This window comes from Brassica napus, chromosome C4 (genome assembly GCF_020379485.1).
Source record: "Brassica napus cultivar Da-Ae chromosome C4, Da-Ae, whole genome shotgun sequence".
NCBI classification, from domain to species: Eukaryota; Viridiplantae; Streptophyta; class Magnoliopsida; order Brassicales; family Brassicaceae; genus Brassica; species Brassica napus.
Window position 1 is genome coordinate 28,280,310 of NC_063447.1, and position 17,765 is coordinate 28,298,074.

Sequence of the window (17,765 nt, forward strand, 5' to 3'; positions counted from 1 at the left end):
CTGAAATTAGAGCTTTAGAGTTTCTGGAATTGGGGATTTATATTAGATGTCGACACTAAACTATGGTTAGGGAGTTAACAGGAAATTAACGTTGTTTAATGTTCCGTCGAATTCTATTAACGATTCAATCTAAAGCGAGAACACAGAACCCTCTCTGGGTATTAAAGTGGAAAAAATAAATAGTTGAGGTATTTAATTAGGAATGAAAATAATTGGGGTATTAAATAGCTTTGGAAAATTTAGTTCGGGTATTAATATGAAATTTTCCCTAAATTTTAATCTATACATATTAAAAAGTAAAAGTCATAGTCACAAATGATACATGTTATATATTTGATAACGTTTGATATACAGATCAATGAAAAAAAATATAGGTTTTACCATGTACTGGGCTATCCATGTTAAACAAAAATAATTACAGACGACAAACAGTATTGCATGAAAGTTAATATGGACTTTCTTTTGAAAGTATTGTACAATAAGTCAAGATTGTTATTATTATATCTTCTTATTCATGTTTTAATGCTTAGTTAAATCGTCATGGCCTAAATGATTATGTTTATACGATAACTCGACCAAAGTCGAATTAACTTCCATTCACAGTCGAGTTCACCCTAACTGAGCATCAATGATATTAACCAACCGGTTTGTCTGGTCAAATTAATAAGACACATATTGTTATATGGTATGGTATTATTTACATGTGAACTTGAATAAATACAAAAAATATCCGAACAAACCTTAACCCAAATGATATCTGAAAAAAACCCCATAAAAATTGAAAAAAAAATCATACTAAACATAAATCCAATCTTGAATAAGTACTCAAAATACTTAAAGATCCCAATAGGTACCTAAAATAAGTATATATTATATGAATAATTAGCTCAAATGGTTATTTTAATGTATATTTAGGTGTTTGGTCAAATATTAAAGTTTTTGTATTTTGACAAGTGGATTTAAAGTTTGACTATATGTAAATTTGCTTGTGAAATTTTAAACAATGTTGCTTTATTTTTGAAGTTTAAATAATGTTTCTTATATTTATAGAGTTATTAGTTGCTTATTTTTGACTTGTTTATGTTTTTTCTCATCTTAACAACCACTTTTGAATCACCTCACCAAACCTTTGTTAGTGTATATTGTTTTCATATGCCAAGCTGGTGATCTAAAGTATGTATTTCCAAGTCACAAACAAGAATTTAGCTAACCAAAACCCAAACTAAACCATACTCGAATTTAAAAAGGGTTCAACCACGTTTGCGTTGTGTTACTATATCCAAATCAAACCTGAAGAAATTTGAACTGAATCCAAACCAAACTTAAAGAATATCTGAATAAGACTTAATTTTTTACCTTCGGAAACCAAAAAATCCGATTGAACATGAATCAAACCTATTGACATCTGAATCCCATGCAAAAAATCATATTTGATCACTTTTTTATCTTTAAAGTTTTAGCGAATAGTGTTACTTAGAGTAACACTAGATTATGACCATAACTTAAAAAACATAGACTTTGTCTAAATATATATTTTTAATATTTTATATAACTAATATTTAAGTTTATGTGTATGATTTATTTTAATATGTTTTTAGATAGGTTAAATTTTAGATTTTAAAGAGAATTTTGATCTTTAAGCATTGCACCATATGTGGGAAAATGACTCATGACAAAGGTTACTGTCCTACTTTGGAATCTAATATGCGTTCCCAACCGAAGAGAGCTGGTGTATTTGCACGTGTTCAACTTCCACAGGATCAGACGGGTCGCCAGCCTTTGCTGAGTGACCGCTGCGCTACGTCTCATAGGAACAATGAGATTACTGGCCGACAGCCTTTGCTTCAGTCTTCACGCAATGCACTGCAGAGAGAAAGTAGAAACTTTGAGTCTCGCTATCCTGATGTTCCGCGAGATAATCGTCGTTACAAAGGGAATTATCATGATCAGGAGACAGAGACTTCTCGGTTCCATAACATGAGTGACAACAACCGATATGGATCACACTCTGATAGGATCATCAGAGGATGAGATAACAAGCCAAGAGGGGCTCGATATGGTTCTGGGCCATATGACTGCAAGGAAGAGCTTACTTGGTGGGAGAAGCCAAAGGCTAGGGATGGTGTCATGGTTCGCGCTCCAACTCAAGTAAGGAACGAAAGTGCTGGATATGGTGATGCTTTTCCTTATGAGAAACCATCAAATGAAAACAATATCTTGATCAAAGATGATCAAAATCACCGATCAAGAGATGAGGAGAGGAGTGGAGGGGAACATTATAAGCAAAAGCTAGCCAGCACCATTGTCTCTGCATCAATTCAGCCACCTATGGAAGACAATGTCACGATCATGACTAAAAGCTCGGCCCGATCCCTCACTTACTCCCCTCATGCTTCAGAGGAGGCGTTAGGAAATTAGCAAATCATTGGGGCATTGAATGATATGGAGTTACTTGACTCCAATGATGGTGGTATGATGGAATGTGATGTTCAAGATGATTATTTGTTGGGGGAAGAGCTTATGGATATAGAAGATGAAGTGCAAGTGGGGGCTGGATCTTCGAATGCTACTTAGCTCCTAAGAGCACAACGAGTTCAAGGAGGGGCAGTAGAATGAATGCTCCTTTGGGTATTCAAAATATAAAAACAGAGTTCCTTCGTCGAGGTTCTCCGAGAATGCGATCAGTTATGTCTACTAAGCAAAATTTGCAAGGTGAGGCAGTGAAGTCCAGTCGCCATAGTTCCAAGAAAGCACGAGTCAATACAACTAAGGATGAGGGTTTGATGGGTTCCAAAAACCCCATCAAAACATCATTAATGCGGACAATCAGTTGGAACTGTAGAAGGATAGAGAACGACTTCACAGTTCAACGCCTAACAGAGATGTGTCAAAAGTATCGCCCATGACTTGTGTTCCTTTCTGAAATGAAGACAGAGGCTGCTGCTGCTGCAAAACATTCAAGCTGACTTAGAATTTGATCATTTTTTTATTGTTGAGCCACTTGGTCTCAGCGGACCTTCAGCTTTGTTTTTTTTATGGATGAATTTCAATTTAATGTTTTATTTTCGAATAACAGAATGATTGACTTTGAGAGAATCATTGATGGATTAAAAGTCTTTATGACGTTTTTTTATGAAGACTCTGTTACAAGATAGAAGAGATCAAGTTTGGAAACGTCTTATGGGTTTCTCAACAACAAGAAATGAACCTTGGTTTATGATAGGCGATTTTAATGAAATCACTGGTCATAATGAGAAAGAGGGAGGAAGAAAACGCCATGAAAGCTCGTTCTTACCCTTTAGGCAGATGCAAGAATTCCCGTTTACTGGGGACATGTAATCATGGGTAGGAAAGAGAGCACGAGGATCAACTGTTAGATGCCGTCTTGATAGAGCCGTTGGAAATGAGGATTGGCTCACTCTACTGTAAAATATATGAGGTTGTGGAGATCCGATATTCGTCCAATCCTAGCAGATATTCTCATAAAACCGATAAGGAAGTCGAAGAATTTCAAATTTGATAAGAGGTGGCTGGACAACGAGGATCTAAGGAAAGTAATTATTGAAGGATGGAAATCCCCAGATCTTCCTCCGAACGCAAGTATTATGGAGCAAATTTTTAGCTACCGTAAAGCATTAGGCGAGTGGAGGAGACAACACAACTTGAACTCAGAAAAACTAGTGGAGGAGCTTAAAAAGAAGGTGGAGGGCATGTACTCCAATGATGATACTACAACTGAGGAAATAACAGAAGCCTTGAAGGAACTTTCTGATGCTCTTAAGGCAAAAGAGATGTTCTGGAAGCAAAAAAAAAAAAGTAGAGTATTCTGGCTAAGAGAAAGCGATCGAAACAAAAAAAAAAATCCATTCATTGACAAAGCAAAGGAGAGCGAGGAATAAAATCACACAGCTTTTAGATGCAAATGGGAATATTGTGTGAAGGACCTGTAGCCATTGCTTCTAGTTATTTTAGGCAAATTTTTGAATCCTCTAACCCATAAGATATAGAAGAAGCGCTTTCTTAGGTATCCATGAGTCAATAAATGATGATCTCACAGCCCGATCACTGAATGGGAGGTCAAATTAGCTCTCTTTGCTATGCATCCGAAGAAAGCCCCTAGGCCAGACATGGTGACAGCTCTTTTCTATCAGAAGTTCAAGGATATTGTAAAGGAAAATTTAACTCATATGGTTAATCAATTCATTTTGGATGGAGTGATGGCGAATAGTTTAAATGACACAAACATCTGCCTTATCCCAAAGACAACTAAGCCTAACGAGATGTCTTAGTTCCGGCCCATTAGCTTGTGCAATGTTAGTTACAAGATAATCTCTAAAGTCTTATGCCAGAGATTAAATAAAAATTTTACCAGATAGAATTTCAGAAATCCAGTCAGCCTTCGTTGCTGGAAGACAAATCTCGAATAATATTATGTTTGCCCAAGAAATGTTTCACGCTCTGAGAACTAAACCAAGCGGAAGAAATAAAAGGATGGTCATTAAGACAGATATGAGTAACGCGTATGATAGAATGGAATGGTCGTTCATTGAAGCAGTTATGCGTAAAATGGGATTTTCAGAAATCTGGATTACCTGGATAATGAGATGTATTACTTCGGTAAAATACAAGGTGCTCATGAATGGTCAACCAAGGGAAAATATTGTCCCAGGGAGGGTCTACGTCAAGGAGATCTTTTGTATCCTTTCATTTTTATTTTATGCACGGAAGCGCTCGTTAGCCTTCTTAGTCATGTAGAGAACCAAGGGAAGATAACGGGGATACGCGTTATACACGCGTATCCTGAGGTCCCTAGAAACGCTATTGGGTACGCGTCCTACAAATATGGTTTCGATCTCAACTGATATCGTGTGTGTCCTTTAGTATCACACCTTCTCTTTTCTGATGATAGCCTTTTTTCTGTAAGGCGGAGCCCCGTGAATGTGAAGAAGTGATGAAAGTAGTCAGGAAATATGGAAAAGCATCATTACAATGTATTAATTTTGAAAAATCCTCTCTACTTTTTGGTAAGAGGATTAACGCTATGTTAGACAGCAAATCAAAGATACTCTTGGAATCCATAATGAAGGGGGAATGGGAACATACCTAGGAATTCCAGAAGATATTAGTGGATCCAAATGTAAAATTTTTGCTTTTCTGAAGGATAAGCTAATGCATAGAGTGAATGGATGGACTGGTACATTGCTTTCGAAAGGAGGGAAGGAAGTGTTGATCAAATATATCTTGCTAGCCCTCCGACATATGTTATGTCTAGTTTTTTGCTACCATTGGAGATACGTGAAAGCCTTGCAAGTGCCATTTCACAATTCTGGTCGAGTTTAGCCCCCCCCCCCCCCCCCCCCCCCCCCCCCCCGAAGAAGAGGGACATTCAACGGGTAAAGTGGGAAAAAGTTTGTCTACCACGAGAGGAGGGTGGGATTGGTTTCCGTATGATCCATGAGTTTAACATGGCTTTACTAGCAACACACCTATGGAGGCTAGTTCAATACCTTGATTCGTTGGTGGCTAGAGTATTGAGGGGACGATACTACAGAATGAGTTCGCCTTTACGAACAATCTCTATTGTTAGTAGTCCATCGTACATGTGGACAAGTATTTCAGCAGCACCCAAGCTATTGCTATTGGGAATTAGACAGAAGATACACTCAGGATATGAGGTCAAAGTATGGCAGGATCCTTGGATCCCTACAATACCAGCTAGGCCGGCTCGTCCCTTATCCCCAGTTTTGCATCCGAACATGAGAGTCAGCGACCTTATTAATTAGGAGTCAAGGGAATGGGATGTTGGGTTACTGGAGAACTATGTTGCCCCCGAAGATATACCTTTCGTAAGGAGTTTGGCCATAAGCTCAACTCATCGCCCTGACACTTTCTGTTGGAACTACACTAAGAATGACCAATACACGGTTAAATCTGGATATTGGGTAGCTCGTAATTTATTTAAGGCTGGGGAAGAGAAGGAGGTACTGGAGCCCAATATAACAAAGCTTCAAGCCTTTGCTTGGACGATAAAAGCTCCAAAGAAGATTTGTCATCTTACATGGCAATTGATAACATGTCATGTAGCAGTAACGAAGAATTGATAGGGCGTAACATGAGATGCGATAACTATTGCTCATGATGTGGAGAACCAGAAGAATCTGTTACTCATGCAATTTTTGAATGACCACCAGCTCTACAAGTTCGGTCCTTATCAGCGACGCCTTCGAGTCCAAAGATCTTCCATGTCCCGAGTATCTATGCTAATATGGGTTATCTCTTCCGGAGAAAGAACAGCATTGTCGCGCCAGATTTAGACAGGGATTGACAGGGATCCTTATCCCTGTATAATCTAATACATTTGGAAGAGCAGAAATGATAAAAAAAATTTAGGAGAATAGACATAGATCCTTTGAAGCTAGTTCGCTATGCAGAGAGTGAGTGTCAAGCCTGGTTCAATGCAAACGAGATGGGACCACCAAATCCACAAGATCATAGTAGGGACGAACCTCAAGTCTTAAGTATGGGTAATATATGTATGATAGACGGATCATGGACATCTACAGCTCAGTTCAGTGGGTGTGGATGGATTTGGATGGACAGCTTGGAGAAGTATCAACTTATGGGGACGCGAAATTAATTTCGGCGAGAGTCTGCCTTATATTCAGAAGTGGAAGCATTGAGATTGGCGATGGAGAGTATGCTCCAGTATTCGACATGCTAGAGCTTCAGTATGGACTGCAAGGATTTGATTGCGATGATTAAGGTGCCTCATGCTTGGCCAAGCTTTGCAACAGAACTAGAGAGAATAGAGACTCTGCAGATATGCTTCCCAGACTTTAAGATTACTCATGTTCCACGAGCACAAAATCATATTTCAGACTCATTAGCTAGGACGGCAAAGTCTTTCCTTAAAGAGCTTTACTTTATTGGTTTTTTGTTCCAGTCAGGTTACCAAGACCACCTCAAGTTTGACTAATAGAATAGTTTTTCGTTGTCAAAAAAAAAAGTACCACTTTTCAAAAATACCACCAATCAAAAAATATACTAACATTTGACTTTAACCTTTAGTGATTATGGTTTAGGGTTTAGTATTAAGAGGTTGGGGTTAGGTTTATAAATGTTCTATAAATATTTAAAAAAATTAGCTAGTGTTATTTTAGCATAAATTTAGGGTATTTGTGAAAATAGTCATTCATTAATGATAAATTTGAAAACTGGTATCAAATTTGTGGTGTAATTAAAAATTTCTTTAAATAAAATATTATCTCATTCAATGAATTGCAACTATGTTATCATACAATTTAGTCAACCCCCAAACTTCAGTTATGTTAAGATTCAGCGTGGAACGCTGATTCATCCCTATCTATACTTTTATTTATGAAGTGATTTAGCTTATTTGTCATGATTTTCATGATTTAGGTAATTTTGCTTATTTGTCATGTTTTAATTAGGTTTAAACTGAGTCATTAATTTATTAATAGTTTTTAGTTGAGTCCATAATTTATTAATCTAAATAATATAACTATAAAATATGTAATTAGATATATAATTATTTTGATTTTGCTTATTTGTCATGTTTCCATGATTTTAGTCATATTTGCTTATTTGTCATGTTTTTATTAGGTTTTAGCTTAGTCATTTATTTATTAATAATTTTTAGCTGAATCACTAATTTATTAATTTAAACAATATCCGCAATGAATTTTATATATAATTAAAAACGAATTTTGATTTAATAATATTTAAATCTATATGTTATATTAAAATTTTTATTTTCCTATTTGTCATATTTTATTAGGTTTTAAGTTTTTATATAGGTCATTGATTTGTTATTAGTTTTTAATTGAATATTTATTAATTTTCACAAAACCCGTAATGAATTTTATATATAATAAAAGACGCATTTTATTTTAATAATATTAAATTTATATGTTATATTAAATAATTAATTATAAACTAATATAATAAAATTATGAAAATATATTTAAAAATTAAGAGAATTCTTATATATATTGTGTTGCTATCTGAAAACAATATTTTTTATTATAAAGTTAAAAAACTAAGATATAAAACAGTTTATAATTAAATATTAGTCAAACAAAAATATTTATATAAATATATTTTCTAAACTATTTCTAATATATGAGTGTTTTAAAACTTTTAACACAATAATAAGTACATAGTTTGATGAACATTTTTTTGACATATATAAATAATTTGATGTTTGATTTAACTATTTAAAATCATAAATAATAACTTAATTTGTGACTGAGTTCAAAACAAATTTTCTTGCTTTTACTTTAAATTAGCTGAAGTTTAATCTATGAAACACTATAGCTTCAGTTGCTGACCACTAGAATAATGAAAAAAATGAACAAAATAAAAAATAAAATTTCATTTGAGGAATTGAAAAAATGAAAATAAAAAATATGAATTTTTGTTCAATTTGTTCCTTATCAAAATTGCATAGGAAAATTTTTTTCTTATAAATTCATTCCTCCATGGGGAATTTAGAAGAAAAAAATGAGATTTACCTTTCAATAATTTGACTAAAATTTCAACATATCTGGTATAAATTTTGACGAACAAAGAATTCACCATAATTTTTTTCCTTCAACATGTTCACCAATTAGAGTTTTATAATGCTGATTTTTGGATTACTAAGACAAAAAATAATAAGTATCTGTAAGAATTCACCATACTTAACCATCTGACCTAGTGATAAAATTTGAAAAAAGGGCCGAAATTTTTCTCTTCATATTAACTGCCGGAAGCAGATGCTTCTGCCGCTTCTGTCAGGGCCGCTACTGCTTCTGACCAACGCATCTAATGACATGATCCGGATCAAGATCGTACGAAACCGGTTTATGCGGTCACACAATCTTCTTCTGTTCTTAAGGAGTTGTAACAGTCTTGGAGCAATGCAGTCTACCAGGGTTCAGGGCTCAGTAGCTTTGGAGGATCAGAGACTTGAAAGTGAGTGACTCCGTCAGGAAAAGGAGAAACTGGACCAAACCGGACCAAACCGGACATAACCGAACTCGGTGAAATAAGCTGGCCAAGTGGACTACCCAGAGGAAGACAACCTGATAGGAATGAAAACTTGATTCCTGACAGGAGTGGCGCATATATAGAGAAGATTCCTGATTGGATCAAAGATCTTCATGGGTTAAAATGGCTCCATATAATTGGCTGTGCAAAACTTGCATCAATGCCAGAGACCTTATCTTTCTCTTTTGAGTCTCCAATTTTGTTTCTTGATTTCCCCAACTGCTACAAATTGGGTCAAGAAGCAAGGAGAGTGGTTACCCATCAATCATTTACGGTGTCCCTACCCGGAAGAAATATACCTGCGGAGTACGTTCACAGAGCTATAGGAAATTTCTTGACCATCCGTTCAGATTTCAAAGAATTTAGGATTTGCGTTGTGGTTTCCCCTAAACAGGAGACGGGTAAGTAACTGTGTCGCATATGCGTAAACGGTTTCCACGATGACGGCAACATAACTTGTGATCTCAGTAAATTCAGAGAAGAACATTTGGTGTATACGCCGATGTAACTTGCTTGACAAGAAAGAATGGCTTAAACAAAACAACGAGATATCGTTTGAGTTCAGCACCGCATCCAAGAACATCGACGTTACTGAATGTGGTGTCCAGATCTTGGCCCTAACCATCCAGGAAAGCTGTGAATCTAGACCAAAACAATAAGAGAAATCAGTTTAGTGTACCTTGATCGAAACTCATTTCTCAGATCAATATATATATATATATATATATAAGATCTTTATTTTCTTTTATTTGTTTTACTATTTTTATTTTGATTTCAGATGTTTTGTTGTATTGAACTTTCTGTTTACCGTTTAGACATTCATTATAGGATTATGATTGTATTTCTTATTAAATTGTGATAAGTAGTCCTGAGTATTCGGTTCTCGGTTCGGTTCCATTCAGTTCTTTCGGTTTTTCAGTTCTTCGGTTATAGAAGTTTAAGATCCGTTAGGATATTTAGAAAGTTCGGTCTCGGTTCGGTTAAGGTAACAAAGTTGGGAACCGGCTTATCTCTGAAGTTATTTCTTCCGGTTCGGTTCTGATTTTTCGGTTAAATTTGGGTTAAAAAGTTAAAAAAAAAAACCAGAATTTTTCAGATATATATAATTTTGGTTTTCATATCAAAATTTTGATAATTCAGATAATTTTAAATATTTTGGATATAAAGTATTATATTAATTTGATTTTTTGAGTATACAACTTATAAATAATATTTGATTATTTTAAAATTAAAAGTTAATATTTATAAATATGTAAACTATATTATAAAAAAATTCAGAGATATAGAATCCACCAACATAATTAACAGAATCCAAACCCGAACCGAACATCGTTTTTAAGTTATATGCCCAAGCCTAGTGATAATAAGTATTCCTAATGTGACAAAGGTAAGACTACTGCGATTAGGGAGCCATAGCCGAGTAAGGCAAATCCACATCACGCAATCCAAATCCTCGCACTTGAGAAACAGTATAGGACGCAAATGGTTATCAATAGATGGGTGGACGAATTCTTTCAATTTGATTAATTTTAATAGGGAATCTTTGTTATTTAAACTAATTAGCTTAGCTCAATATAAAACTAAAACATCGTTGGAAACAAAGGTCATAGCATAAAAATGAAAAACAGAAAGTTCAGGGTCGGTTTATATTATAGTGCATGCGTTTAAATGTAAAACTCATAAGCAGAAAATGATAATTTAGAGCTAGTTTCAGTAACTAAATAGTTATGAGTAGAATTGTCTTTTAAAAGGATTGATTCGTGATAGTCTCAAGCAGCCAAACTCTTGGATGCAATCTCAAAGACATTTTCGGATAATCCATTAGCTGACATTATCATCTCCAACTGTGCCTGTAAACGTAAACAGAACCCCTTCATTTATCTAAACATCTTCTATTAGATTATAAAACCAACAAAATGCTAATGGCTTTGTCTTTGAGAAAAAAAAAGAAGATAAAGACTGGTTCTAGCAGTTACCTTGGCCAGAGCTTGTCGGGTTTCATCATAGCGCTTCCACCTTGAAAACGCAGATACCATACGAGAAGCAACCTAGACTCGGACCAAATAAAACGCAAGTCATTAAGGTTCGTCAAGATAATTACGAAGGGTAACCCAAAGTTAATTTGGGAATCAAACCTGAGGATTGATTTTGTCTAACTGGACAACAATGTCACCCAAGAACTTGTAACCTGATCCATCTTTTGCATGGAAATTCACTGGAGATCCGCAGAACCCTCCAATAAGCGAGTACACCTGAATGATCGTAAGCATAGAGCTGAGAAAGAAAGTTGCAAAACTGAAAGAGAGTTTTGAGAATTCGCTTGCCTTGTTTGGATTGCGCAGATCAAAAGCTGGGTGATCCAAAAGCTTCTTGACATTCTCCACATTCCCGGGAATGTCGGATGATGCTTGAAGGAGGAACCACTTATTAACAACCTGAGATCAGCAGCCAGATAAATCTCTCAGTATAGCATATTTTAAACATGGAGGCAGAGGGAAATAACGTGTGGCATTAAGATCCATACCAAGTAATCGCCCTGCCACTTGTTATAGAAGTCAGCAAGGACCTCGTCACGGGTTTTACCCGGCTTTTGTGCCAGAGCTGCCAATGCAGCAATTTGGTCTGTCAAATTGGTCGCCGACTTGTATTCACCCAATGCAAGTTCCACATATGCTGGATCCTGGGATGCAAGATAAGCTGGAATTATTTAAACAAAGCAAAACAAAATGAAGTTAGTGACTTGAGCAAAAAGAAAATCGTTTCTTTAAAGAATGACTCAGCAAATGCAAACCTAGAGCTGTGTTCTTCAAAGCACGCCTCGCCATGTTTGGGTGGTCAAAGACATAAGCTTCTGAGCTCCTATTGTTCTCAACCTGCACAAAAAAAAAACAACAATTGAAAAGTTTCTATCAGTAAGCAGCAGATTCAAAAAGACAGGACTTCAATGTGTACGATTCACTATGTAGAGAGGAGAAGACGTACAATCTTTAGAAGCTCAGCTTTAAGTTCAGATGCAAGCTGCTTTCTAACAAACTTTCTAACAGCATGGACAGCATCAGGATCAGCCACAGCCATCATATCCATAATCTCTCCCTCCCCAGGCAATGTTATTGCCTTGGCGATAAATTCCTATACAATACCATAGATTAAGAAAAAAGAACACAAACTCGTAACATGCTTCTTTGTTTGATTATGAGGTAGATAAGAGAATGTAGAGCCTTTCGTTCAAAAAAAAAGAAGGGAGAATGTAGAGCCATACCTTGTCCAAGCTTGTGTCAGAAAGCACGCTACCGAGACCTTGAATGAATTTTGGGTTTAGAACCAATGGTTTGTTTTGTTGGAAATCAGAAACTAAGTTCACCATGAGCTTCCTTGCAAGAACTTGACCTGCCTCCCACCTTAAAATACAGAGGACAAAAATGAATGATCGAAATGCGCCAAGAGCACAAAGAATTAGTATGTTGTGGGGAGGCACATACCGGTTGAATTCATCTGAATCATGGGCTAGGAGGAAGAAGAGATCATCATCAGAGAGATCAGTCTCAACACGAACTGGGGCACTGAATCCTCTAAATAGAGACGGAACAGGTTTTTCGGATATATCAGAGAACACGAACTCTTCTTCTTTCTGTACGTTGGCAAAACAAAAGGTAAGTAAACAAATTTTGAAAACACTGGATGTGGTAGACTTCATACATTAAAAAATGTCACATAACGTATTGGTTTAAAGAAGGAACTCTTGACTGACCTTAGTCACTCGAAGTATAGTGCTGCTGCTTGAAATGGTCTGAAGTGTACCATCACGATAAACAGAGGAGAGTGTAATGTCTTTTCCACTTGAGTCCAGAAGACCAACAACCACTGGAATAAATGTTGGTTCTTTTGTTGGCTGGCCTGGAGTTGGGGGTATCTCCTGACTGGAAAAGTTTGACAACAAATTCAATTTCAAAGGCAGGGCATTAGGTTTGGTATAAGATCATTTGGCAAAATAGATTAGACATGATAATAACAGAACCTGAATTTCAAAGAGAAGGTACGGGCTTCAGCATTGTAAGAGGATGCCACTTTGACGACTGGCGTTCCAGCTTGAGAGTACCTAATATATTACCATTGTACATCCTTACTAGTATGAAAACAAAACCTTCACAAGACATTACACAATAGAAATATGACTTACCATTGCAAGAAATTAGCAAAATCTGCATTGTTTGCATCACGCATTGCAGCAAAGAAGTCTTCACAGGTCACAGCTTGCTCATCATGTCTTTGAAAATAGAGATCAATGCCCTGTTAGAAATATTCACACACGGAGGTGAGCGGAAGGAACACGAAATAAGGACACACAAATTAAAAAAAGAGTATTGGAACACAACCTTTCGGAAACCCTCACTTCCTAGTAGAGTTTTGTACATCCTCACAACCTCAGCACCCTAAGAAAAGATTATACAGTCAATTAAGGTTCTGTTGCTTACTGGATATAACAGCAACATTCTTATCAAAGATCCAAACCTTTTCATAAACCTGAAAGACAACAAAAAAACAAATCATAGGGTTAGAATCAATATATAAGGGATTGATAGGAAATGAAACTACATATGGAAAGAAAATCTTAGATTCCCTACCGTCACTGGTAAAGGAGGGTCCAGACACGTATCAAAGTTTGGAACAGTTACAAAAACACAAGCACGTTAGATTGGAACACAATACTGAGAGTAACAAAATGAAATCGTATAAAAGAATCCCAGACTTCCTAGCGAACAGAAACTTGCCTGTGTAAAAGTTGTCCATCTGCCAGAGAAAGATAAAGAACCATGTTTATCAACTACAAACGTAACAAGTACATCATAATTTTCGAGGCAACATAAGTAACAAGAATCTCTAACCTTGATGTATGAATGTGGGCGAACAGGATGTGCCATCGGACCAGCATCCTGGAAAATTAAACAACAGAGGATTTGACTTGGAAAAATAATGGAACAAGCCCATGTAGTGGCCTAAAGGAGTACAAGACTACGTACCTGCGGGAATTGATAGATCCTGAGCTTTGAAACATCAGCAATGCGCTTTACAGTACGGCTTCCCATGTCAGATGAAAACTCCTGTGGAGATTTTGAGAAGAATAATCATTAGCTAGAGAGAAATTTACAACACACATCTTCAATATAATGAAGGATAATATACGTACCTGGTCACGGAAGACAGTAAGACCTTCCTTTAGACTGAGTTGGAACCAGTCACGGCATGTCACCCTATCATCACAAATAGAGTTTTAGTAATAAAGCAGACCGCATAATAACAAGCAAGAATCAATCACTTGTAATACAGAGAGGATAGATGAGGCTGACCTGTTGCCTGTCCAATTGTGGAAGTACTGCACAGAAAGCAATGAAAGACAAGTTTATTAAAAACTAATCATACACAAGATACGATTTCAGTAAACGGCATAATGTACAATTACATACTTCATGACCAATAACTCCCAAAATTGCAGCATAATCTGCATCTGTTGCAGTTTCCGGAGATGCCAGGACAAGCTTCGAATTAAAAATCTGCATGGTAGAGAAGCTCAAGGATTTCCATCAAGATAGAATATCAACACAAGTACGTTATTATTATAAAGCAAAGTAGAATTACATTTAAACTTTTGTTTTCCATGGCTCCCCTGAAAATCGACCAGAAATCAATTAGATTGATTATTCTCGCCAATAAGAAAAGTAAAAGACAGAGAAGCATGAGCTCTTTAATTCCGATAAAATCCACTATGAGTTCATACATGTTAAAATCTGGAACGGCGACAATGTTGAAGAGATCCAAGTCATACTCAAGGCCGAACACCTAAAGGAAAAGGTTAACACGCAGAAGAAAAATCAGATTCAATGCCCTAACAAATACATGCAATATTTATAAAAAAAACATTTCAAAGTACTTACATCCTCATCCCACTTCATGGCCGCCTTCAGAGAATACATGGCATGAGCAGTCTTTGGTAGATCTTCTGCAGGAGTCCAGATTTTCAGAGATACCTCCCTACCGGAGCGCGTGGTGAATGTATCATCTCTGCTCGCTAGCTGTCCAGCCACCAGAGCAAATAGATAGCATGGCTTCTTGAATGGATCCTCCCATAAGGCAAAGTGCCGACCTCCCTACATTTCAACGAAGAGACATGTGTTCAGTCAAGACAAAGATGAGAGGACATTTATTCCCAAAAAAGCCTCACTACTTTGCTAACCTCTATGTCTCCTTGAGAAATGAGGTTTCCATTGGACAACAGTACAGGATAAAGTGACTTGTCAGCTTCAACACGGCATGTGTACTTCGCCATAATATCAGGACGGTCCTAATCATTGCATATTAAAAAACACTATGTAAGAACATCAAGTATACTTTCTCAACAAGGGTTATCTTCTATAGAAGTGGCAACCAACCTGGTAAAAGGTGATTTTCCGGAAACCCTCTGCTTCACATTGTGTGCAAAAGTTCCCAGATGACTTGTAGAGCCCCTAACAGAATAAACTTAAAAGGTTAAAATTGTTCTGGTAAATCATTAAGATAACAGAAAGGAAAAAAAAAGTAAAAGAAGTTTACATCAAGGGAAGTATTCTTCTGAGGGTATATCTCAGTATCAATTTCCAGAACAAAGGACTCCTCGGCCGGCAGTGAAGGCAGAGTGAGATGACGAGAGTCCAACTGGTAATCCCCTTCCTAGTCAAAGTGAAAGAGAGACCAAGTAAACAAACAGATATATTAGAAGCTATGGAGTTGATTTTACTATATTTATTTAGAATAACGAAGTGAGCCTACAAAAATCAGTCGCACGTTTAAGCTTTAAAATGGATACCTTTAGAAGCTGCCCTTCCACCTTGACAGAAAGTAGCTTCAAGTCATGCCCATCCAAGACCAAGGGAGCAGAAGATCCTGGGCAACAGAATACTTGTTCAGAATGTGATGTGAAAAAAAGAAAAAAAAAACAAGGCAAAAATCCACCATGAGTATATACATAAAGCGAATCACTAGACTGTTGTACCTTTAACTCGAGGGGTAACCTTGATTGTGGAGCTGACAATTGTTTTCTCTTCACCAAGAGAGAAGCTTAGGTCCACCTAAACAAACAAACAAACTTCAGACCAGAACAATAGTGAATCTACATATACGCTCAATTTGAAGTCTAAAGAAGGGTGGCATACAGTTTCAAAATAGTAGTCAGGCTTGGTGTAGTCCTTGAGAAATATTTCCTTAGGTGCATCCATATTGGAATCTTCAAGTTTATCCGGAACTGTTTCGGTGGCAACAGAACAAATCAGCCTCCTGCTGCTTTGCTGACATATAATAAACAGAGAAAGTATTTAGATTTTGGTACCAAAATCCAGCAATATGGGTTATAATTATCATAAGGGAAGGATAGAGAGAGGGAGAGAGAGTTACATCAACAGAGTGTGATAGAAACCGATTCTTGCTCAAACACGTAACCTGATACAAGGAATCAAGAGATGAAGATCATTCTCGATTTGAATTATGTTGCAGTTGAAGTAATAAAAGAAAGAAAGAAAGAAAGAAACACAAAACCTGGGAAGTAATGAGAAAGGGTGTGTATTGAGTAAGTCTCTTTGCTGAGTTACGTAACGAAAGAGAACCGCTTCTAACTGGAGCCTACAAGAGAAAAATGGAAGATAGTTAAAATACTATACGATTTAAAAGCAAACTAACATGATTAAACTAGAACTTCAACATATGCATAATATACGAGTGACGAAACCACAATCTTTTGTGTACATAAAAAAAAAAACCCAATCATTTCCATTTAGCTTGTTCACAATCGATCCAAAAACAAGTATATACAAGATTTTGTCTAATTTGCATATAAAATCAAACGAATAATAACAGTCAAAACAAAAGAGAGTAATCACAGGAGGAGCACGAGGGAGCAAACCCAGAAGGTTGAACCTAGAGGCCAGAGACGACGAACTTCGACAAGGAATTATCAACCGAGCCATTAAAATTAAAACAAAAAAAAAAACACTCTCTAAAATGAATCTAAGCAGAACATAACAGCGGCGAACTATAAAAACCCTAGAAAACTCTCAATACATAGAATCAAACACTTCCCAATAGATCAGATTTGGAGAGCTTTAGATGATAACTTAGGGCTATGGCCTTTATAAGCACCTTGTGTACTTAATTTATGGCCAAGGAAATTCCATATTAATTTATTTTAACCCCAAAAAATACAAAAATGGGGGAAGCAAAAAAAAAAAAGAAAAAAAAGAAAAGAGAACTGATCTTGCGATTTAGACTGGTGATAACAAAATCGATGGGAGGGAAGAAGACTAGATCATTACCGAGATCCGACGATTTGATGAAAAGAGAGAACAACTCAAACAATCAGAATAAGAAGAAAAAGCTTGTAGTGCTGATCCGTATATATAACAAATAAGAAGATATTTATTCGGAAAATAATTAAGAATTAAAATGAATACTAGAGTTTATTTTATTTTATTTTATTCATTTAAACATTATATTTTGTATTATCCAGTTTTTTTAGCACGTCGATGCTAGTTGGCACTAGAACGCAGAATTAGGTTATTATTTTTATTATATTTTGGAGAATGAAACAATAGTTTGACTTCATTTGGATTACGGCTGTTCAATCCAGATATCGGGTTGGTTTCGATTCGGTTCGGGTTTTTTCGGTATTTTGGTTAGTAAAATATAACTAC

At 36.2% G+C, this 17,765-nt stretch overlaps 1 protein-coding gene across 4 annotated transcripts; it reads right to left on the reverse strand.

Annotated features, from left to right (window-relative positions):
- Window positions 1-10,642: 10,642 nt before the first annotated feature.
- Window positions 10,643-17,545, reverse strand: LOC106404435 (puromycin-sensitive aminopeptidase-like). Of its 4 annotated transcripts, XM_048753807.1 has the most exons (33): window positions 16,956-17,227; window positions 16,615-16,698; window positions 16,474-16,518; window positions 16,236-16,367; window positions 16,076-16,151; window positions 15,890-15,966; window positions 15,637-15,753; window positions 15,477-15,551; window positions 15,281-15,388; window positions 14,982-15,194; window positions 14,825-14,886; window positions 14,686-14,713; window positions 14,514-14,600; window positions 14,397-14,422; window positions 14,237-14,300; window positions 14,070-14,150; window positions 13,935-13,982; window positions 13,821-13,839; window positions 13,674-13,678; window positions 13,561-13,572; window positions 13,425-13,481; window positions 13,229-13,338; window positions 13,067-13,147; window positions 12,800-12,968; window positions 12,531-12,679; window positions 12,311-12,449; window positions 12,034-12,180; window positions 11,843-11,924; window positions 11,576-11,748; window positions 11,376-11,486; window positions 11,187-11,303; window positions 11,028-11,099; window positions 10,643-10,901 (listed from the first exon to the last, which is right to left on the reverse strand). In XM_048753807.1, the coding sequence occupies exons 1-33, from the start codon at window positions 17,040-17,042 to the stop codon at window positions 10,821-10,823; spliced, it is 2,934 nt and encodes a 977-aa protein (XP_048609764.1). In that variant the 5' UTR covers window positions 17,043-17,227; the 3' UTR covers window positions 10,643-10,820. The 4 variants fall into 4 exon arrangements, with proteins under 4 accessions (XP_048609764.1, XP_048609765.1, XP_048609763.1 ...); XM_048753808.1 differs by lacking the exon at window positions 16,956-17,227 and adding an exon at window positions 17,388-17,545 and having other exon boundaries at window positions 14,686-14,886; XM_048753806.1 differs by having other exon boundaries at window positions 14,686-14,886.
- Window positions 17,546-17,765: the final 220 nt, after the last annotated feature.

Excerpts from the sequence above, each read along its gene's own strand:
- LOC106404435 (XM_048753806.1), bottom strand. The coding sequence starts at position 17,042 with ATGGCTCGGTTGATAATTCCTTGTCGAAGTTCGTCGTCTCTGGCCTCT. Across the intron at positions 15,552-15,636 it reads AGAAGAATACTTCCCTTGAT|GGGCTCTACAAGTCATCTGG; the intron begins GTAAACTTCTTT and ends TTATTCTGTTAG. Across the intron at positions 15,389-15,476 it reads GGAAAATCACCTTTTACCAG|GACCGTCCTGATATTATGGC; the intron begins GTTGGTTGCCAC and ends TGCAATGATTAG.